Source organism: Miniopterus schreibersii, assembly GCF_964146895.1.
Source record: "Miniopterus schreibersii genome assembly, chromosome: 6".
In the NCBI taxonomy this organism is placed as follows: Eukaryota; Metazoa; Chordata; class Mammalia; order Chiroptera; family Miniopteridae; genus Miniopterus; species Miniopterus schreibersii.
Genome location: NC_138107.1, coordinates 68,723,660 through 68,739,953, shown reverse-complemented (window position 1 = coordinate 68,739,953; position 16,294 = coordinate 68,723,660). Strand labels below are relative to the sequence as shown.

General features: G+C 37.6%; 1 protein-coding gene across 6 annotated transcripts in view; it reads right to left on the bottom strand.

Moving 5' to 3' along the window:
- The window catches only part of LAMA2 (laminin subunit alpha 2), a 459,384-nt gene that overhangs the window by 55,962 nt on the left and 387,128 nt on the right, over positions 1-16,294 (bottom strand). For all 6 annotated transcript variants that reach the window (XM_081140004.1, XM_081140000.1, XM_081140002.1 and 3 more), the window contains 3 exons: positions 7,161-7,277; positions 5,282-5,464; positions 1,101-1,255 (listed from right to left, as the gene is read on the bottom strand). In XM_081140004.1, the coding sequence (XP_080996130.1) occupies positions 1,101-1,255; positions 5,282-5,464; positions 7,161-7,277 (455 nt within the window). The remainder of the gene's footprint in view (positions 1-1,100; positions 1,256-5,281; positions 5,465-7,160; positions 7,278-16,294) is intronic.

Below are 16,294 nucleotides of genomic sequence, written 5' to 3'. Positions count from 1 at the left end.
ACAATGATCACCTGTCATCATAGTGCCTACATGGTTTTCCTATTGCAGCTCAATAAATGTCTTCTCAACCCTCCTGCTTTTTTTTTTTTTTTTTTTTAACTCTGAGCTTATGTGCATCCTCTTCACTAATCTTTTCTGTCATTTCCTAAGTTTCTCTTCAGTCAGTCATGAATTCCTATTCAAAGTACACACTGAACTTATTGTCTTGGCCTTCTTTAGAGGCATTAGATATGTATAAAGGGGGAAAATGGATATATTGTCACTCGGTTTTACTCTTGGCCACTACTAAAAATACATATAAATTGATGGATTAACAAAGGTCTTTTCTGGTCATTCTAGCTTCACAGTTGTGGGGAAAACAAAAAACTTTTAAGGTGAAAGACTTGGGTATCTAAAAAGAATTGGGTTTAAACTTGACAACATGAAAACTGTTATTTTCGCCCTCTATTTCTAAAACCATTATGGGATAACTTTATTTGGCTAGATAGTTAGATATTGGCATTAACAATTCTGTCCTGGTTCATTATGATGCTATCTTCTAGAAAGTTCTGCTTCTACCCTAATCGTCCTGTAGTAGTTAATAAATATAAAAAGCTTGAGACCAGCTAGGTGTTTCCTATACTTACTCCCCCCCTCAAAAAGAGAAAGAAACTGTAAAAATTGTAACCAAAATAATTTTTCCTCTTTGCTGTTACTTTATATAACCTTGTTCATTCATTCCTGCTACAACCCCACTGGTTGGCCTTTTTGTTCTTTCATCAAGAGCAAGGCACTCTCATCCATATTTTTTTAGTATATAAAAATAAGGTTTCTATTCTTGCAATTTGTATCACTCTATTTAAATAATAATAAAATATATCGGAATATCAATTTATGAAACAATTGGTGGTGATTATGCTTCTCAAGAAATGTCTTTTGAAATTTATGAAAAACACACAAAACACTTAATCTCCCATTCTCCAATTCCCCCCAAAATAACTTTAAGTTAAGGAAAAAACCCCAAAGATCATTCAACAGGATATACAGGGGGAAGACATTCCTTCTGGAAATAATACCAAAAATACAACCCGTTAGTGACACTGTAAGTAAAAACAGCTTACAGAATTGGCTTGTTTCCGGGCTTGGTTTATCAGTTCCTTTATCTCAGAGATGTTTCGCTTCAAGTTATCCTCAAGTTCCTTGATGGGTTTGAGTTTATTGATCAGTCGATCAGCTTCTTGTTCTAGATTTTTCACAGTGGCATCTGCATCTGCAACTGCATAGGACAAGGTTAGCAGACACCACACACATGCACACCTGCACACACCCATACATGCACAAACACACACCCACATGCACACACAGACAGATGAAAATGGCAGTATGCTTAACTAAATAATTAAAAGAATTTCATCTTATCCACATGCCAGAAGCAAGGCCATGCCTGCTGAAGCAGCGTGTGACGGCAAATGGGAATATTTTAGTGGGGACTCCAGCAGGCCGCGGAGGGGCTGTCAGAGGAGGGCCAGCGGGCGCTGTGATGAAAGTGAAAGTTAGCATTGAAGGCTGGGACCGTGATAAACTCAATTCAATGCTTAATTTCCAGCTTCAGCCAAAAAGCTAATCTTTACAAAATAGAATTTTACTCATAGAATCAGGGAAATGAGTGTCTTTAAAACATCACCTAGCCTGTCCGAGCCAGACTTATATTTAAATCAGGCTTGTAACACAAAATTGGTTTTCTTTTTTCCCCTCACGGTCTTTATTTGCACATCTTAAATAGAGAAGCTATCAAAATGTCTCCTGAAACCCTTCAATGTTGAACAACCCTTAGACTAAAGGCCTATTTTATACTTTAATTAAATCTTTCATGCTGCAGTTCATTTTCATTTTGAAGAAGAGTTGATTATCCTGCTCTCTCTATTACACTGAACCATATTAAACTGCCATTGTTGTAGGTAAAAATAAAAGGTTGAATATTGACAATTTCGAAAGGAGTATAACCTCCAATAACTGAAGGTTTTCACTGATCGATAGACTTCTGGCATGTGCTTTTCATAGGACAAATGACACATGGAAAATTAATTATTCTTTCTCTAGGAAGCTGGCCGAGTTACCCAAACTGTATCATTTATTATCTGATCGAGCAGGGATTGTTCTGTTTTCTGTCATTGGGACCCTGATGAAAAAGTGAAACTGCTTAAGGTCCGAGGCCATGTGCCCTGCTGGACTATGAGTTACTTGCTCTCTGGCTGACACTGCACCACTGGGGAAGAATCCCCGGGAATTAATCAAATGTGCTCAAAAGGAAGGAAATGATGACTTTTAAACTAGGTTTAAACTAAGTATTTTGAACTCCTGGTCATAACTATGAGTTATACTGTTAGTGATGTTTAAAAAGCACAGGTCTCTTATTAACACTAATAGATTTGCTAAATCGCGAACTGAGTACTTTCTTCCCAATGTAGGTTGTTGGGGTGAAAGCCCTTGTAGATTATGTAGATAACTCAACATAAACACAGTTACCCTTCAATGTGTACATTTTTAAATAAAGCGTTTGTCCATATTTTTCTTCCTTTAATTCTCTAATACGACTCTAATATTTGACAAATTCTAGAATTGAGGAAAAATGCTTTAGATGAAATTCATAAGAGAAAAAGGGGTTAAGCAAAGACTACTTAGGCTTAGGCAAGTAATGGATCCTCTCCTTCTAACGCTCTTAGAAGTTTCTATCAAGCGTTTCAAAATGGATCCTGCAGGTTCCCCCGCTCCCTCCCTTTTTTCCTTTCTATCTTCTGGAGCAGTTTAAATCATATGGAAATGATCTTCTTGAAGGTTTAAAATTAAATCATCTGTGATTCTGAGTCCGATGCTTTCTTGTGCAGTAGTTTTTGAAAACTTCTTTCTTCCATAATTATTTGACTGTGTAGATTTTTAAATAACTTCTGAAGATATATTTTGATAATGTTTTTCTAGAAAATTATCTATCTTTTTTAAGCTTTAAAATTTATAATCATAAAGTTTTGCCAAGTTTCCTCTTATGTGTTAAATTTCCTCCCTTATCTAGTTATATCTCCTTGAGAACTTTGCCTATTTGTGTGGTTTTTTTTTGTTTTTTTTATTAAGCTTGCCAAGCATCTAAAATATTTTATCTTTATATTCCTAAAGATCCACCTCTTAGATTGACCAAGTCCACTATTTTTCTGTCCTCTAATTCATTAATGCTTTTTCATCTTCTTTCTTTTAGTTAATTTTATTTTGTTTGACCTATAGAATTGATTGTCTAAATTGTTTATTTCAACGCTTGTTTAGCAATGTAACTGCACTCATTTTCCATTGAGGAGAGCCTTCTTGGGCTTTGATATGTTGGATTTTATTATTATTTTCTATTTTGCAGCTTTAGTTTTGATTTTGAATTTAAACTATGGGATGTTTAAGCAAGAATATTTTTATATCCCAGGGGTTGCTCATTCGTTAAGATTTAATTTTATTTTATTACGTGCTTCTCTAAACATAATTCTCTAGAAGTATGTCAAACACATTCACATACTAACTTTTTGTAAAGAAAGATTCCTTTTATATATCTAGCATTAACACGGTGACACTGGAAAGAGCAGCAATGCCTGCATGCTTAAAGCAATGCCTGAACACGGCAACATGCAAAGCTGAAGCTGCTTGTAAGAGACAGTCAGGCATAAGAGTTACCAAAAGTATGTAAGTGAACATATACATACTGATTTCTGCAGGTCATTTCATATGGAAGTAAAACAAAAAGAAATTAGAAAATCCATGAGGAAGTATTTTTTATCAATATTATAAAGTAACAACTATCACAGAATGATACTTTTCATAACAGGCACTAAGTACAAATGCATCTCATTTGAAGCCAAACTAGTGTTATCAGGTAAAAGTACACAAGAACCTGTCATTTAGAGGCCACTGTTCATATGAAAAAGAACTTGATTATAATGTTCTAACAGAGAGAAAACAGGCCTGGTTTAATTTATATTACAGATAATTAGCCGTTTCGATAGAGGATAGGATAAATAATGTTAGAGATAAACGTTATGAAAAGGCCACTGTCAGCTGAGAACCGATCTGAAATGGAATGAAATGATATCTTAAATTACAAAAATAAGTAAAAGAGAGAGTGGTATTTACTTTAAAACTTATGTTCGTCCATTTTTAGGGGAAATGGGATTCGACATTGTCTGAACCATTGATTCAGGTGGAGTCTTTGAGCCACAGGGAGAAGCTATGCCTGGGCTTACTCGAGAGTAAATGAACCAACCAGCGCCTCTGGTCTCTTTCTTCCCTGAAGAAACGGGAGGAGCGCCCCCCCCCCCCCCGGCTTCGAGGTGCCCTCACCCTGGCACCGCCCGGCCCTGTCCCAGTGCATCGCTGGCATCTGATTTGAGGCTGCGGGGTGGAAAGCCCACGCCCCGCTCCCCAGCTAGCGCTGAATTATATAGCACGTAATGCCAATAACAGGGTTTTCGTCTTATACTCTACAAATATTCTGATACCCAATGAAAAAATGTTGGTATGTAAAGAGGGCTACTCCCTTAAAAGTAACAAGTCCAAAAAATCAAGGGTCTCCTTTGGTGAATTACCTATGATGATAACGTTTTATCACTTTACAGATTGGAAAAAATATATAAAAATTCTAAGGTTTATTGGCTACACGTAATCATTTAAATTACCATTATATTAAGCTCTCCCACATTTCTCAGTAAACCTTTATTAACTAAATATAATTTGATGCAATATACAAAAGATGTGAAGAAATATTCTCTGTAAACTAGATGAATGCTTTAATTTCCCGAAAATGTTAAATAACTGAAATCTAAATAATAAAACATCGATATTTTTGAATGTCAAAGCATTTCAGGTTGATACCATTTTAATGCCATGTTCTAACTGGAATGCCCCTTGGCCTCTATGTTCCATGGAACTTCACCGGCTTTGAGGATATGATTCCCCAGGTACAAACGTGTTTTCAATGACAGTGACGGATGAAAAAGTGCTTGGCATCCCTCTGTCAGATATCATGCAGACTTTGAGGATTCCTAATTTCCTCTCGATTGGACCCATTTGGAGGGGAAAGGCCGTGGCGCAGAGCGGGGAGGCTTGGATTCCAGTTCTGAGTGCAGAACCCTCGGTTCCTGAGCCAGCCTATGGCACGAGAAAGACAGACTCCGTCCCCACGAGGGGCCCTTCCAGCTCTAAGGGCGCGAGTGTAGGCTGCTATTTTAGTGTGAAGAAATAAATGACACAATCAAGATGAAAGAGGGGATCTTACTGTTTTTCGAAGGGTCTTTTACCACAGCGTTTGTTCTGGCTACGCTGTCTGCGAGTTGGTTGTAATTTTTCTTCAGGCCATCCAGGTTCTGGTGGAGATCTTTAATCTGGGCCAGGACATCTTTTGCCGTGTCGTTGGCTTGTCTTGCTTTGTTCTTAATGGCCAGTAGTTTAGCGGCTGTGTCTGCCAGCGGAAGAGCGTTTGAGAAACAAAACAAAGGGTCTGGGGTTAGTGGCTTAATCCATGCAGCAGGGCTCAGCCGGCTGGCCTAGGGAATACACCTGCAAAGGGAAAGGCTGAGCTTTGTCTCATTCAGTTGTAACAAATGAACTAAAATTTAAGCTAAATTAAATTTTCTCAGGGACCTTTGCTATGAATACCTGATTAGCTCTTAGGAGAGCAAAGTGATTATTCTAAATGCTCACTGTAGAAGAATATACTGTGGTTTGCTATTACACATATTAAAGAGAAAAATTTATCCAAGTGAGTCCTCATAAAAAGTAGGTTTAAGATTTAATCTGCATAGCCATGGGGAAGGGGGGGGGGATCAACGGATTTTAGTTTAAGGGTAGAGCTAGATAACATATTTTTTTCAGGTATGTTAGACTGTGTTCATTTTTTTTTTTTTTTTAAATATCTTTATTGATTTCAGAGAAAGGAAGGGAGAGGGAGAGAGAGAGAAACATCAATGATGAGAGAGTCATTGATCGGCTGCCTCCTGCACGCCCCCTCCTGGGGATCCAGCCGGCAACCTGGGCATGTGTCCTGACTGGGAATAGAACCATGACCTCCTGGGTCCTAGGTCGATGCTGAACCTCTGAGCCATGCCGGCTGGGCTGTGTTCATGTTTTTACATTTGTTTTCAGCCTTAGAAATTTTCTATGTACTTTCCTTACTACTGAAGGGGTAATAGAAAACTAGAAAGTTACTCTGGATTTTTTCATGTTAAAAAAAGTAAAAATAATTAAGATTTTAATATTTCCTCCATTGTATAAATATATGCATTTGTTCCCTTGGTCACATTTGTATAAAGAAAATCTACTGTAAACATAAATGTTTACTAGTATGTGTAGATTAGTTGTTAAGACCACAAACTATGAAGTTAAACTGTGGGGTTCAAATCTCATGTATGTCACTTTTAACAATGACCTTCAGTATCTTGTGTCCCAGCTCGTCACCTGTAACGTGGGGAAAATAATGCTATTCCCCTTGTAGGATTAGTACGAGGCTCACATACACCTAACATAAGCACTTTGGGTAAGCACTCCGTAAATGTTAGCAACCCTTGCTATTATGTCCTGCTATGAAAAATACAAAAATAGGAAGCCTAAAAGAGTAGTGTTTTTAGTATACCAAGCAATAGCTTCAAGTACTTGTAATAGGTCGGAAGATATCACAGACATGGTTGAACTGCTAATGTTTTTGAAAGCTGAAACATTTAAGGAACCGAACTTTGCTGAAATAGGTGTTGAGGCAGCTGGCTCTCACCTATGACTGTCGGTACAGTAATAACCTGCAGCTTTGTGGTAGTGCATCAACATTTTAGAAACAGTGTCTGTATGATTTCATTCTTTCCCACTAATATTATAAGATGCCCTGGGCTGAAACATGGAACAACAATACAGTAATAAGATGGCTAGATGTTTCTTTTTGTAACACAGTCCTGCTGATGTCAGCTGAGGTAACAAATGATAAGAAATATCGCAGTGTATAGTATGGTTAGTTTCTCCTTCTCACAAGGAAGAATTAATAAGTAACAAAATGAGTATCTAATATCCTGACTACAGCAGTGTAATGTTTAAAAAAAAAGTGCTGAAAAATAGAACATTTTTAGAAGTTCAGAACAATTGGCACAATTTGCAGTGTCCTAAAAGCTCACCATTTGGAATTGCTGATAACTTTCCCAAAGTGTCATTCAGAGCTCTCAGGAGATCCCCATTTCTAACGTCGGCATTTTCTAATCTGGTTTGCAAGCCTTTTAAATGGTCATCATTTTCTGTGAACAGAAAACAAACAAAAACAAACAAACAAAAACACCAAAAAAGCATAAAATAGTTTTAATCATCTCTGGATATACAATTTCAGGTTATTGTAATACAAAGTTTGTAAAAAGCAGGACAATTGATTTAATTCATTTAATATTTATTGGCATCTATCCATAAATATACATATTTCAGAGCATAATATAAAATATGTGTTTACATGACCATTTGACATTTCAACATGTTCAACAATTACGTTTTCTTCTTGGTATCTGAGCTAAGTGGATGATTTTCTATAAAGAAAAACTTCAAAAGAATCAGTCTTTCACTGCATTTGTAATGATGTCCTCTTGACATCACTCCCATTAATGTCACCTTTAAAAAAATTTATTACCAAAATGGAACCTCAGATTAGCTTTTAAAAATCTCAGCTAGATAGGGTTGTTCAGCAGAATCTCCCAATTTCAGTAAACATCATTTATTAGTATTTGTTTGAAACAAATATAAATCAAAGGAATGGAAAAACAACTTCTTGCACATTTCTGTTAAACTGTCATAATTTTTAATAGAAAAACCATATTTTACAAATTGCTTGAAATGAGCTTTATGTAAGTTTTTTTTGCTACTTTGCTACTTTGTAATAAACTCCAAATGTATATGAATATTGAATCTGTCTTCTTTTTCTTACATTGTTTATTAGTGAACAGAGGAACTGAATAAATGAAAGATATATAAAAGGACCAGGAAGGAGAGGGTGTGACCTGGGCAGCGCTTAGTCACAGGAGTGACTGGCAGTCGCTGAATGTGGCCACCTGCCACGCTTAGTGTTTGTCAGCTTTGTTGGATTATTTTATTTAATCCTCACAATAACTTTTAGGATGTACATACTATTACCATTTCTAACTTACAAATGAGGAAACTGAAGCTTAGAGAATTTAAGTTTCCTAAATTTGCATGGATATTAAATGGCAGAGTTGTGAATCAAATCCAAGCAGCCTCAGTCCTGAAATGATGTTCTTAACTATTGCATGTTACTAGGGATTGGTAGTCAAAACAGGGATTGGTTGAGCACATTAGAGAGCAGTGCTCTTCCTCACCTCTCCTTTCTTCCCCTCTCTTCTTCCCTCCCTTCCTCTCCTCTCAGTTTCTCCTTTACTGCTTTAAGTAATTGGTCACAGGTAAGAAAATCTTATGACCCTCACATAAGCTACACACACACACACACACACACTCACACACATATATATACATATAATCAAATTGAATGATTCAGAGAGGATTAGCAACTCCTACCTGCAAAATAGCAGGCAAACGTGCAAAGTGTTCCACATTTTAAAAGCGAATGAGCAAAGTGGAGAAATCATAGTTCACAATAAAACAGAAATAATCAATCACCAAATTAAAACAAAACACCCAACATGATCATAATTAAAGAAATGTAAAGCAAAAGAAAGGCGAGATATCATTTCTCATCTCTCAGATTGGGAGAAGTTCAATGTCTGATAATACCAAGTGTTCACAAGAGTGCTGGGAGAAGTACAAACTGATGCCACTTTTTGAAGAGCAATTTAGTAACTTTTATTAGAATTTTAAATAGGCATGAATTTGGCTCAGCAATTCTACTGCCAGAAATTTACCCCAAAAATATACTTGTGAAAGTATATCTATATATACCTTCTAGGATATTCATAAGATCTTTATTTATAACAGCAAATAAGCTCCGTATTAGGGGACTTTTATACTAATGTGGCATATCCACGCAATGGTACATATTGCCATCTTTAAAAAGAATCAGATGAGTAGGCGCTGACACATAAACACACTCTGGCAGGGTGGGTCTGGTGCTGGGCAGGGGGAAGAACATGCCAGAGAGCCTTGACTTACGACAGGAGCTAGGAATGGAACAAGTAGGGAGTTGATGGCGGTGGGAAGGGCAGTGCACTGAAACCTTTCATTTTATACCTGATTGTGCTGGCTGAATTGTTTTCTCTGCGTGGATATTTCTGTTCTTTTATTTAAAACAGTTAAACAAATACTTAAGCGACCTCAACAACAGGAGACTCTTACGGGTCAAGACCGAGACTGTTGTTTTCATCACTTTCCTGGTACCCAGGATGGGCAGACCAGGAGAGACTAGCTCTGGCAGAACAGAGGCCAAGCAGCCTTGGTCTGACTGTGTGCCCACCCCTTTCAGAGCTCCTGACTCCAGGCTCTTAGAGGAACTGGGCGGACCTCTGCGGCTGGACAAGCATCTCCATCTATGGCTTTCATCTGGGAGGAACAGGAAGGGGAAGGAAGACAGAGGACTTTTAACTCTCAGTGTTCTGGGTGTGAGGAGTACTGAGCGTACTAATTAGTGATCCACTTCATTTCACATGAGAGTTTTATAGGCACACAGATTAAACCACTGTTATACTGCAGTAATATAAGCACATAATATTGTTTAATGCATCTGCTTCTCTGTTCCAAGCCAAAGACCTGACCTCACTGAAAAACAAAGCATAAAATATTCTGGCAAGGCATGGCTCTAAAATATCAATGTCTATTTCAGTCACTAAGATATTATTTCTTAACGCTAGTTCTTCAAAATGTACTTTCCAAGGAATTAGATTTTTCTCCTTTTGTCAATCACAATTCATCTTTTTTAATACTTCTGTTATTTTCATTGTCTGCGCTAAAATAAAATCTTTGGATAGGTTATTGCAAGTGTGCTTTCAGAAATTAAGCCAGTCTGATTATAACTGATATCTATATGAATTCCTTGAGAATACTTAAAGGGCTGTTCTTTTGATATTAACTTGAAAATCTTTGTCAATTAAGGAAGTGGAATGGTACAAATTTCATTTCTTAGCTTCTTGACTGGATTTGATTTTTTAAATAATGAAGTATTTGAAATGTTCTGGCAGGAAAGATATTCATGTACAGTTTTTTTAAAAAAACCATTAATTTAAAGGGCATCACTTGGTTTGTACTGTTTTATGCATTTGGATAGCGAGTACTGGCTGAGTAATCGTGCCAGTTACTCAGAAGAAAGACTGGCCCGAAGGACGTTGTTACCGCTGTCCTTCAAGGACCAAAGCAGGAATTTTGACCCTCTGCTTTCTGTCTTGAAAAGTCAAAACATGAATATTCTGATTGGCCTGATTTCTATGTTTCAGCTATTTGTACCTGATTCCTTCTTAATTTATCTTTTCTTACATTCTGATCATTTTTTTCAAAGTAGTTTCTAGAATTTCTCAAACCAAGTCTAAATGCTTTATAGCTCTGTCAACAGATATAGGTGAGTAGAAGTGTACAGAGAAGAATGGCAGATTTTTTTGTTTTTGTTTTATTAAGTCCTCACCGAAGGACATTTTTTCTGTTCTTGTCAGAGAGAGTGAGTGTGAGGAAGGGAGGGAGAGAGAGAGAGAGAGATGGATGTGAGAGAGACACATCAATTGGTTGCCTCCCGCACACGCCCGGGCCCAGGCTGGGGACCGAGCCTGCAACCGAGGTAGGTGCCCTTGACCAGAGCTGAGCCTGACACCCCTCAGTTCGAAGGCCGACACTCGAACCACTGAGCCAAACCTGTTGAGCGAATTGCAGATTTTAAAGTGGAAAACTTATAAAACTATAGCAATGAAAATTTAGAAAAATAAGCACTCAAGGGTGGCTTTAAGTGAAAAGATACATGAGGTAGAGTGTAGCTATAACCAAATGTAAGGAAACATGCATGAGGTCCAGTTTGAACTGTAACATGGCCAAAGACATACAAATACCAATAGGTAAAAGAAAATCCAACCAAATGCTTTATTTGCAATTTGTGGAAAACCAGAAAAGGATTCAATTTATAACCCACATGACCTTTTGTTGGATTTCATCTCCTGTTTCTTCAGCTCTCACGCCCCATAGCTGTAGCCAAGACATTCCCTTTGTCTTCCCTGTGGGTATCACACCACCAGGCCCCAAAGGCTACACGCACACACTTCTTCAGCTTTGGCTCTCCTGCTCTCACCCTGTCCTTGGACATTGAAGACCAGTGTGCAGGGTTGGGTTTGACAGGGACAGAGCTCACAAAGCCAGGGCAAAAGCAGGGCAGCAAGCGTAGGCAGTGGACATGCCCGACAAGATCGTTTCCCTCTGTTGCGTAACTGCTGACATCGCACGAGACAGACACACTTAGAATGAAATTCACTGGACAGAGTTGTAAGCTGCTCCCACTTATAATGTGTATTTGCTCATATTTTCCATGTTCCTGACACTGTGCTAAATATGAATTAGAGTTTAGTTAAATTAGAACTAGTATCATTAAACCATGCCATGTAATATCTTCAAATAAAGCTGTTACGCATAATTTCTTTGGTCATTAATCATGTCTTTTCCAAAATTCTAGCCTGAAGAAAAGGCAGTGTGGTGTCATAAAATCATTATAGGTTATAGAGGTGGAAGAAGTGAGTTCATTCAAATACCTTCTATCCTGTACTTTCTACCTGTATAAGATGAAAGTAACACCTTCCTTCATATGACCAATATGAGAAATAAATAGTAGGATATTTGAGAATGTATTGGATTTATCATAGGCAGTTAGTAAATGGTAACAAAATAATTCACATTGGTTTGATAATTGCCCTGGGGTATCTGCCAGTTCTCAATAACATTATTAATAATTCAGTCTTCATCATTTAAACTGCATGGTCCAGAACTCATGTTGTTTATTTCCTTTTATATTTTCTAAACATATGTATATAGCCCTCATTTTCAACTAAATATAAGAATGATATTTTCAGATTTAATGGAAATGTTTTCTTTGACTATTCAAAATCATCCAGTTAAGTTCCTCAAATGCACAAATCAGTACCTTCAAAGAATCCCTCATTTATAAGGGTGAAGTATATAGACCTGCTATTAATTTTGAAAGCTTCTGGTTAAATATAATCAACTGCCATCTAGATAACATTTTGCAATGAACTTTTTCATCCCCATGACATTTGTCTTATTATGAACTACTCCTCATTATCACTTCTTATTTGCTCCTTTACTGAAAATTGAAGAAATATCCTCTCTTTAGGATTTCATTGTAAAACAAAATTTAATTAATCCATATAACTTCTATTTCCTACAAATGTGCTTCATCTTTTGTTCTAGAGGCTCTTTCTGAATTAGAAGATAAGTCAGACTCTGCAGTGATTCTGTCTGTAGTTCTGAAGCGGAAAGTTTGGGACAGGCTAGGGATCTATACGAGGTCATGTGGAAACCTTGATTTTCACCTTCCTGGCAATGAGAGATTCCTTCCACTCTCAGGTATTCATCCATTTATTAATTTATCAAGCATTTGTTAGGGCCATGAATGTTAATGTGTCACCTTCTGGACTATGGCAGATGCCCAGAGTTTTTGTCCAGCAGTGGTTAAAAGCATCAACTTTGGAGCCAGACTAATCTGGGCTAAAGAATTGGCTCCACTACATACATGCAATTTATTCAGATTGTTAATGTTTCTTCCACTTACATGAATTTTTTTTTTTACATATCAAGGTGGCCAACTTTATTAATTATATAATATGATTATACTTTATAATTTATTAATATTGTTATATTCCATTATATTCTATTTTTATCTCTGGATATTTTAAGAACATAAAATAGTCACTTTACTATAATTTTTCATCCACTTTGATAGCCCTTCGTCCTCTTAATATTGAGATTTCTGAAGAGCCTGCTCCTTAAGCCAACCCTGTGCTCCAGCGCAGGCTCCTGAGGCCTGTGCAGAAGCAGCAGCGGCCGTGCGAGGAATGAAGCTGGGGAAACGGAGGACTGCATTCCTGTGCCCCGACTCCTGTCAACAGATTTGATGAGGGTGCTGCACCCAGTCTTTCCACTTTTTTGTACTTCTAGCTCCCTTGTGTGATGTTATTCCTAAGCTTCCCTTTCCCCAGTTACTGTCACAAGTTTGGGACGTGTCCTGTCTCTGACTGCCTTTATTTCCCTGACTTGTGTACTAGAGTGACCCTGCATGGGGACCTCTGAGGTCACTTAATGGGACCTGTGTTCATAGAGGGGCATGTTACTGGGAAACTGTCCTGATCCAGAAGTGCCAAATTACACCTTGTTCAACATGGGCACAGAGCCTGACAGGCCCTTAGTAACTGTTTAGCTGCAACTGAATATACTCTTCCCCACACTGGAGGGTCATAGCAAGAAGTCTGAGGCGAGGAGGGAAAGGGCACTTTTCTGGTGGCAGGATCCTCAAAGACTTAAGATATCAGGAGAGAGGGGAGCCCTCTCTTCGGCCAGTGGAATGAGAAACTCAAATAATCAGACTTCAAAACTACATGTGGTTCCTCTAGGACAAGCTCTGCTGCCTGGCTGGGGGCCAGCAGGCCTGCTTGGTTCTGGGCAGCAAGGTCATCTAAAAGAAATGGAATTTGAACACCTTTAAGCAAGACAAGTACCCTTTGGTTCCAATAGTTCCCACCCTTCTATATTTGCCATTACTTTGCTACTTTTCATTTTCACTCCTAAAATGAGTCCAACCTGGCTTTATTTTTTATTTTTATTTTCTCTATTCACACTCCAAAGGAGAAACTATAACTGTATCAGGAATCAGCAATTTCTACAGGAAAAGATTGCTTTGTCCCCGGACTGTGGTAGGATCGAGGATGCAGGCTTGACTTCATCCATATAGTCCCAAATTGTTTTGTTTTGTTTTGTAATCAGTGGAGCAGATCTTGTTTGTCTTTCATATGCCTGCCTATGGAAAGGCTGATTTCAGCAAATGTAAGTATGTGAGTTCAAAAGGAGTGGACCTTTAATAATAAGAGAATACTTTAGACAAAATTTAACCTTTAAATCATACTTTGCTTTAACATCACTGCAGTGTTCCTGTTTACTCTCTTTTTCTAATTTAAAATAATAACAAAGAATGTTAACAGGTTGGTAACTGCAAGTGTATTACATTTAGGATCGCAGAACCTTTCTTATATAATTGTCTGACTGACTGAGTGTTGGGAGGACCACTGTATAGCAAGAAAGAATTGATTAACTGGATAAAAATTAATGCTTGGAATAATTTTGCTACTGTTCTGTGTTGGATAACTCACATTTCATGCAATCCACTGATTCAATATTTTGGGGCTTGGGAATAGATATTTTTATTTCATGTGAATATCATCCATTTCAGAGACATGTTATCTGCTTGTTCCTATTAACTAAATGATTTCACTTAATTTGGGCAAAGACAAAAATTAGTGATAAATTTAGAAGTAAATAAAATTGGAAGTTATTCTACATACAATAAGGTATATAACTGCAAAATCTTACTTGTTATATACCATCCTCAACTTCACTCCTTGCCCGGTACACATTGCATGAGAATCTCAACTGGCTACTGACAAAATCTCTTGTCACTCTGAAAAGTAGTATTAATTCACATAGTGGTATTAATTCATCTCCTAACTCTTTCAATTATCAATTTGAACCAAGCCCCATATCCATCAACAAGACTATTTTTGTCTCCGTAGACATTCAATCAGTGCAGTGTAGACTGGCTTCAAACCTGAAATGCGCGTAAGGGCAAACTCGCTTTTAACAAATGTATGTTCACAAGTTAAAAAGCCAAACAAATTGCTCCTGGCAAGTCCGGCTCCCTCGAGCCAAGGGCAGCATGGAAACGGCAGAGCCAAGTGCTAAGTCATTCATGACCGAAGCTCACAAACTAACGGGACTGTACTGAGTGGAACCAAGTAACAAATTAAAAATACGGAGTATCAACTGGCCTCACCATTTTTATTTCTTCTAACTCCAGGCACCATAGAGAGAGAAATGACTAAATCTCTATTTTAATAGCTGCTGTCAAGAGTTTTGCTCTGTAGGGCCTCTTTCAGCAGTTCCTGGTGGTAATATATGGCATTTCCCTGATTAACAGCCATTTTATAACTTGTATAATTGGCCACAAATCAGAGGATTGTCATAATGTAGCAAGAAAACACTCCCATCTCCGTCAGGGCCTTGGCTTGGATTTCTGGAGGAATTATTACTTGAGTAGTTTGTGGGTTTCATTACTTTAAATAATGTACTACCTGGAGTACAAAAGAAGACATTTAAACTAATGAACATTTGTGTCTCCTAACCTATTCTACAGTGCTTACCCTTAGATTTCTTTTCCCCTTGGGGAAAAAAATCCCTAAAAATGAAATTCTTTTTTTAATTTTTATAATACCAGTGTTTGTAGGGAAATAGAGGCGAGGGCAGGGCTGGGAGTAGGTTGAGGTGATTGAGGCATTAACGTCAGGTGTGAAATTTAAAAGGGCACCAAAAAACTCAGTAATCAAAATAAAGCTATTTTGATACAATATTTAAAAAATCAAATTAATTTTTAAAATATCAATAATGAACAAAACATTAACATTTGAAGTAAAAACAGGACCCTGCACTTGACCACTCCCCTCACTCCCCTCACCCTAATTACAGCTCCAGCAAGGGTATTGGAGGAAAACCACAATTAATGAGATCAACTTGTCCAACAGAAAACGGGTCTTGACTCTTTATAGTCACTCTTCAGGTATAATAAGTGCACAGAACTATGGATATAGGGAGTCTTATTTCCCCTGTGATACACAGTCCAAAGCATTTTATTATCAAGGTGCCATTGATACGGGAGACCAAATGTGTAATTCCATAGCAGCTTCTATTGGAGACGATGGACTATTAGTTTAAAGCATGACAAATATAAATGATTATAAAGCATTTTCTCTTTCTAAGGTTAGTAAAGACAGACACCATTCCTTGATTTGAAAAATTTGCTTATTTCCTGATTTGAGCAGTAAGTGCGATATTATACATCTGAAATACAAAGTTAGAAAACAAATCTTGTGCATGTCCTCAAGAAGATGAAATTGAAGCGCCTGGCTGCAGTGGTTTGAAACGTCTGTGGAAAAGGTGCACACAGAGAAGGGGCATATAATTCAGGTGGGGTGTTGGGTTTCCCAGAGAAGATAACATTTGAGCTAAATCTTGAAGGCCTGGTAGAAAGTAGTTAAATGAAATAGGAAGAGAG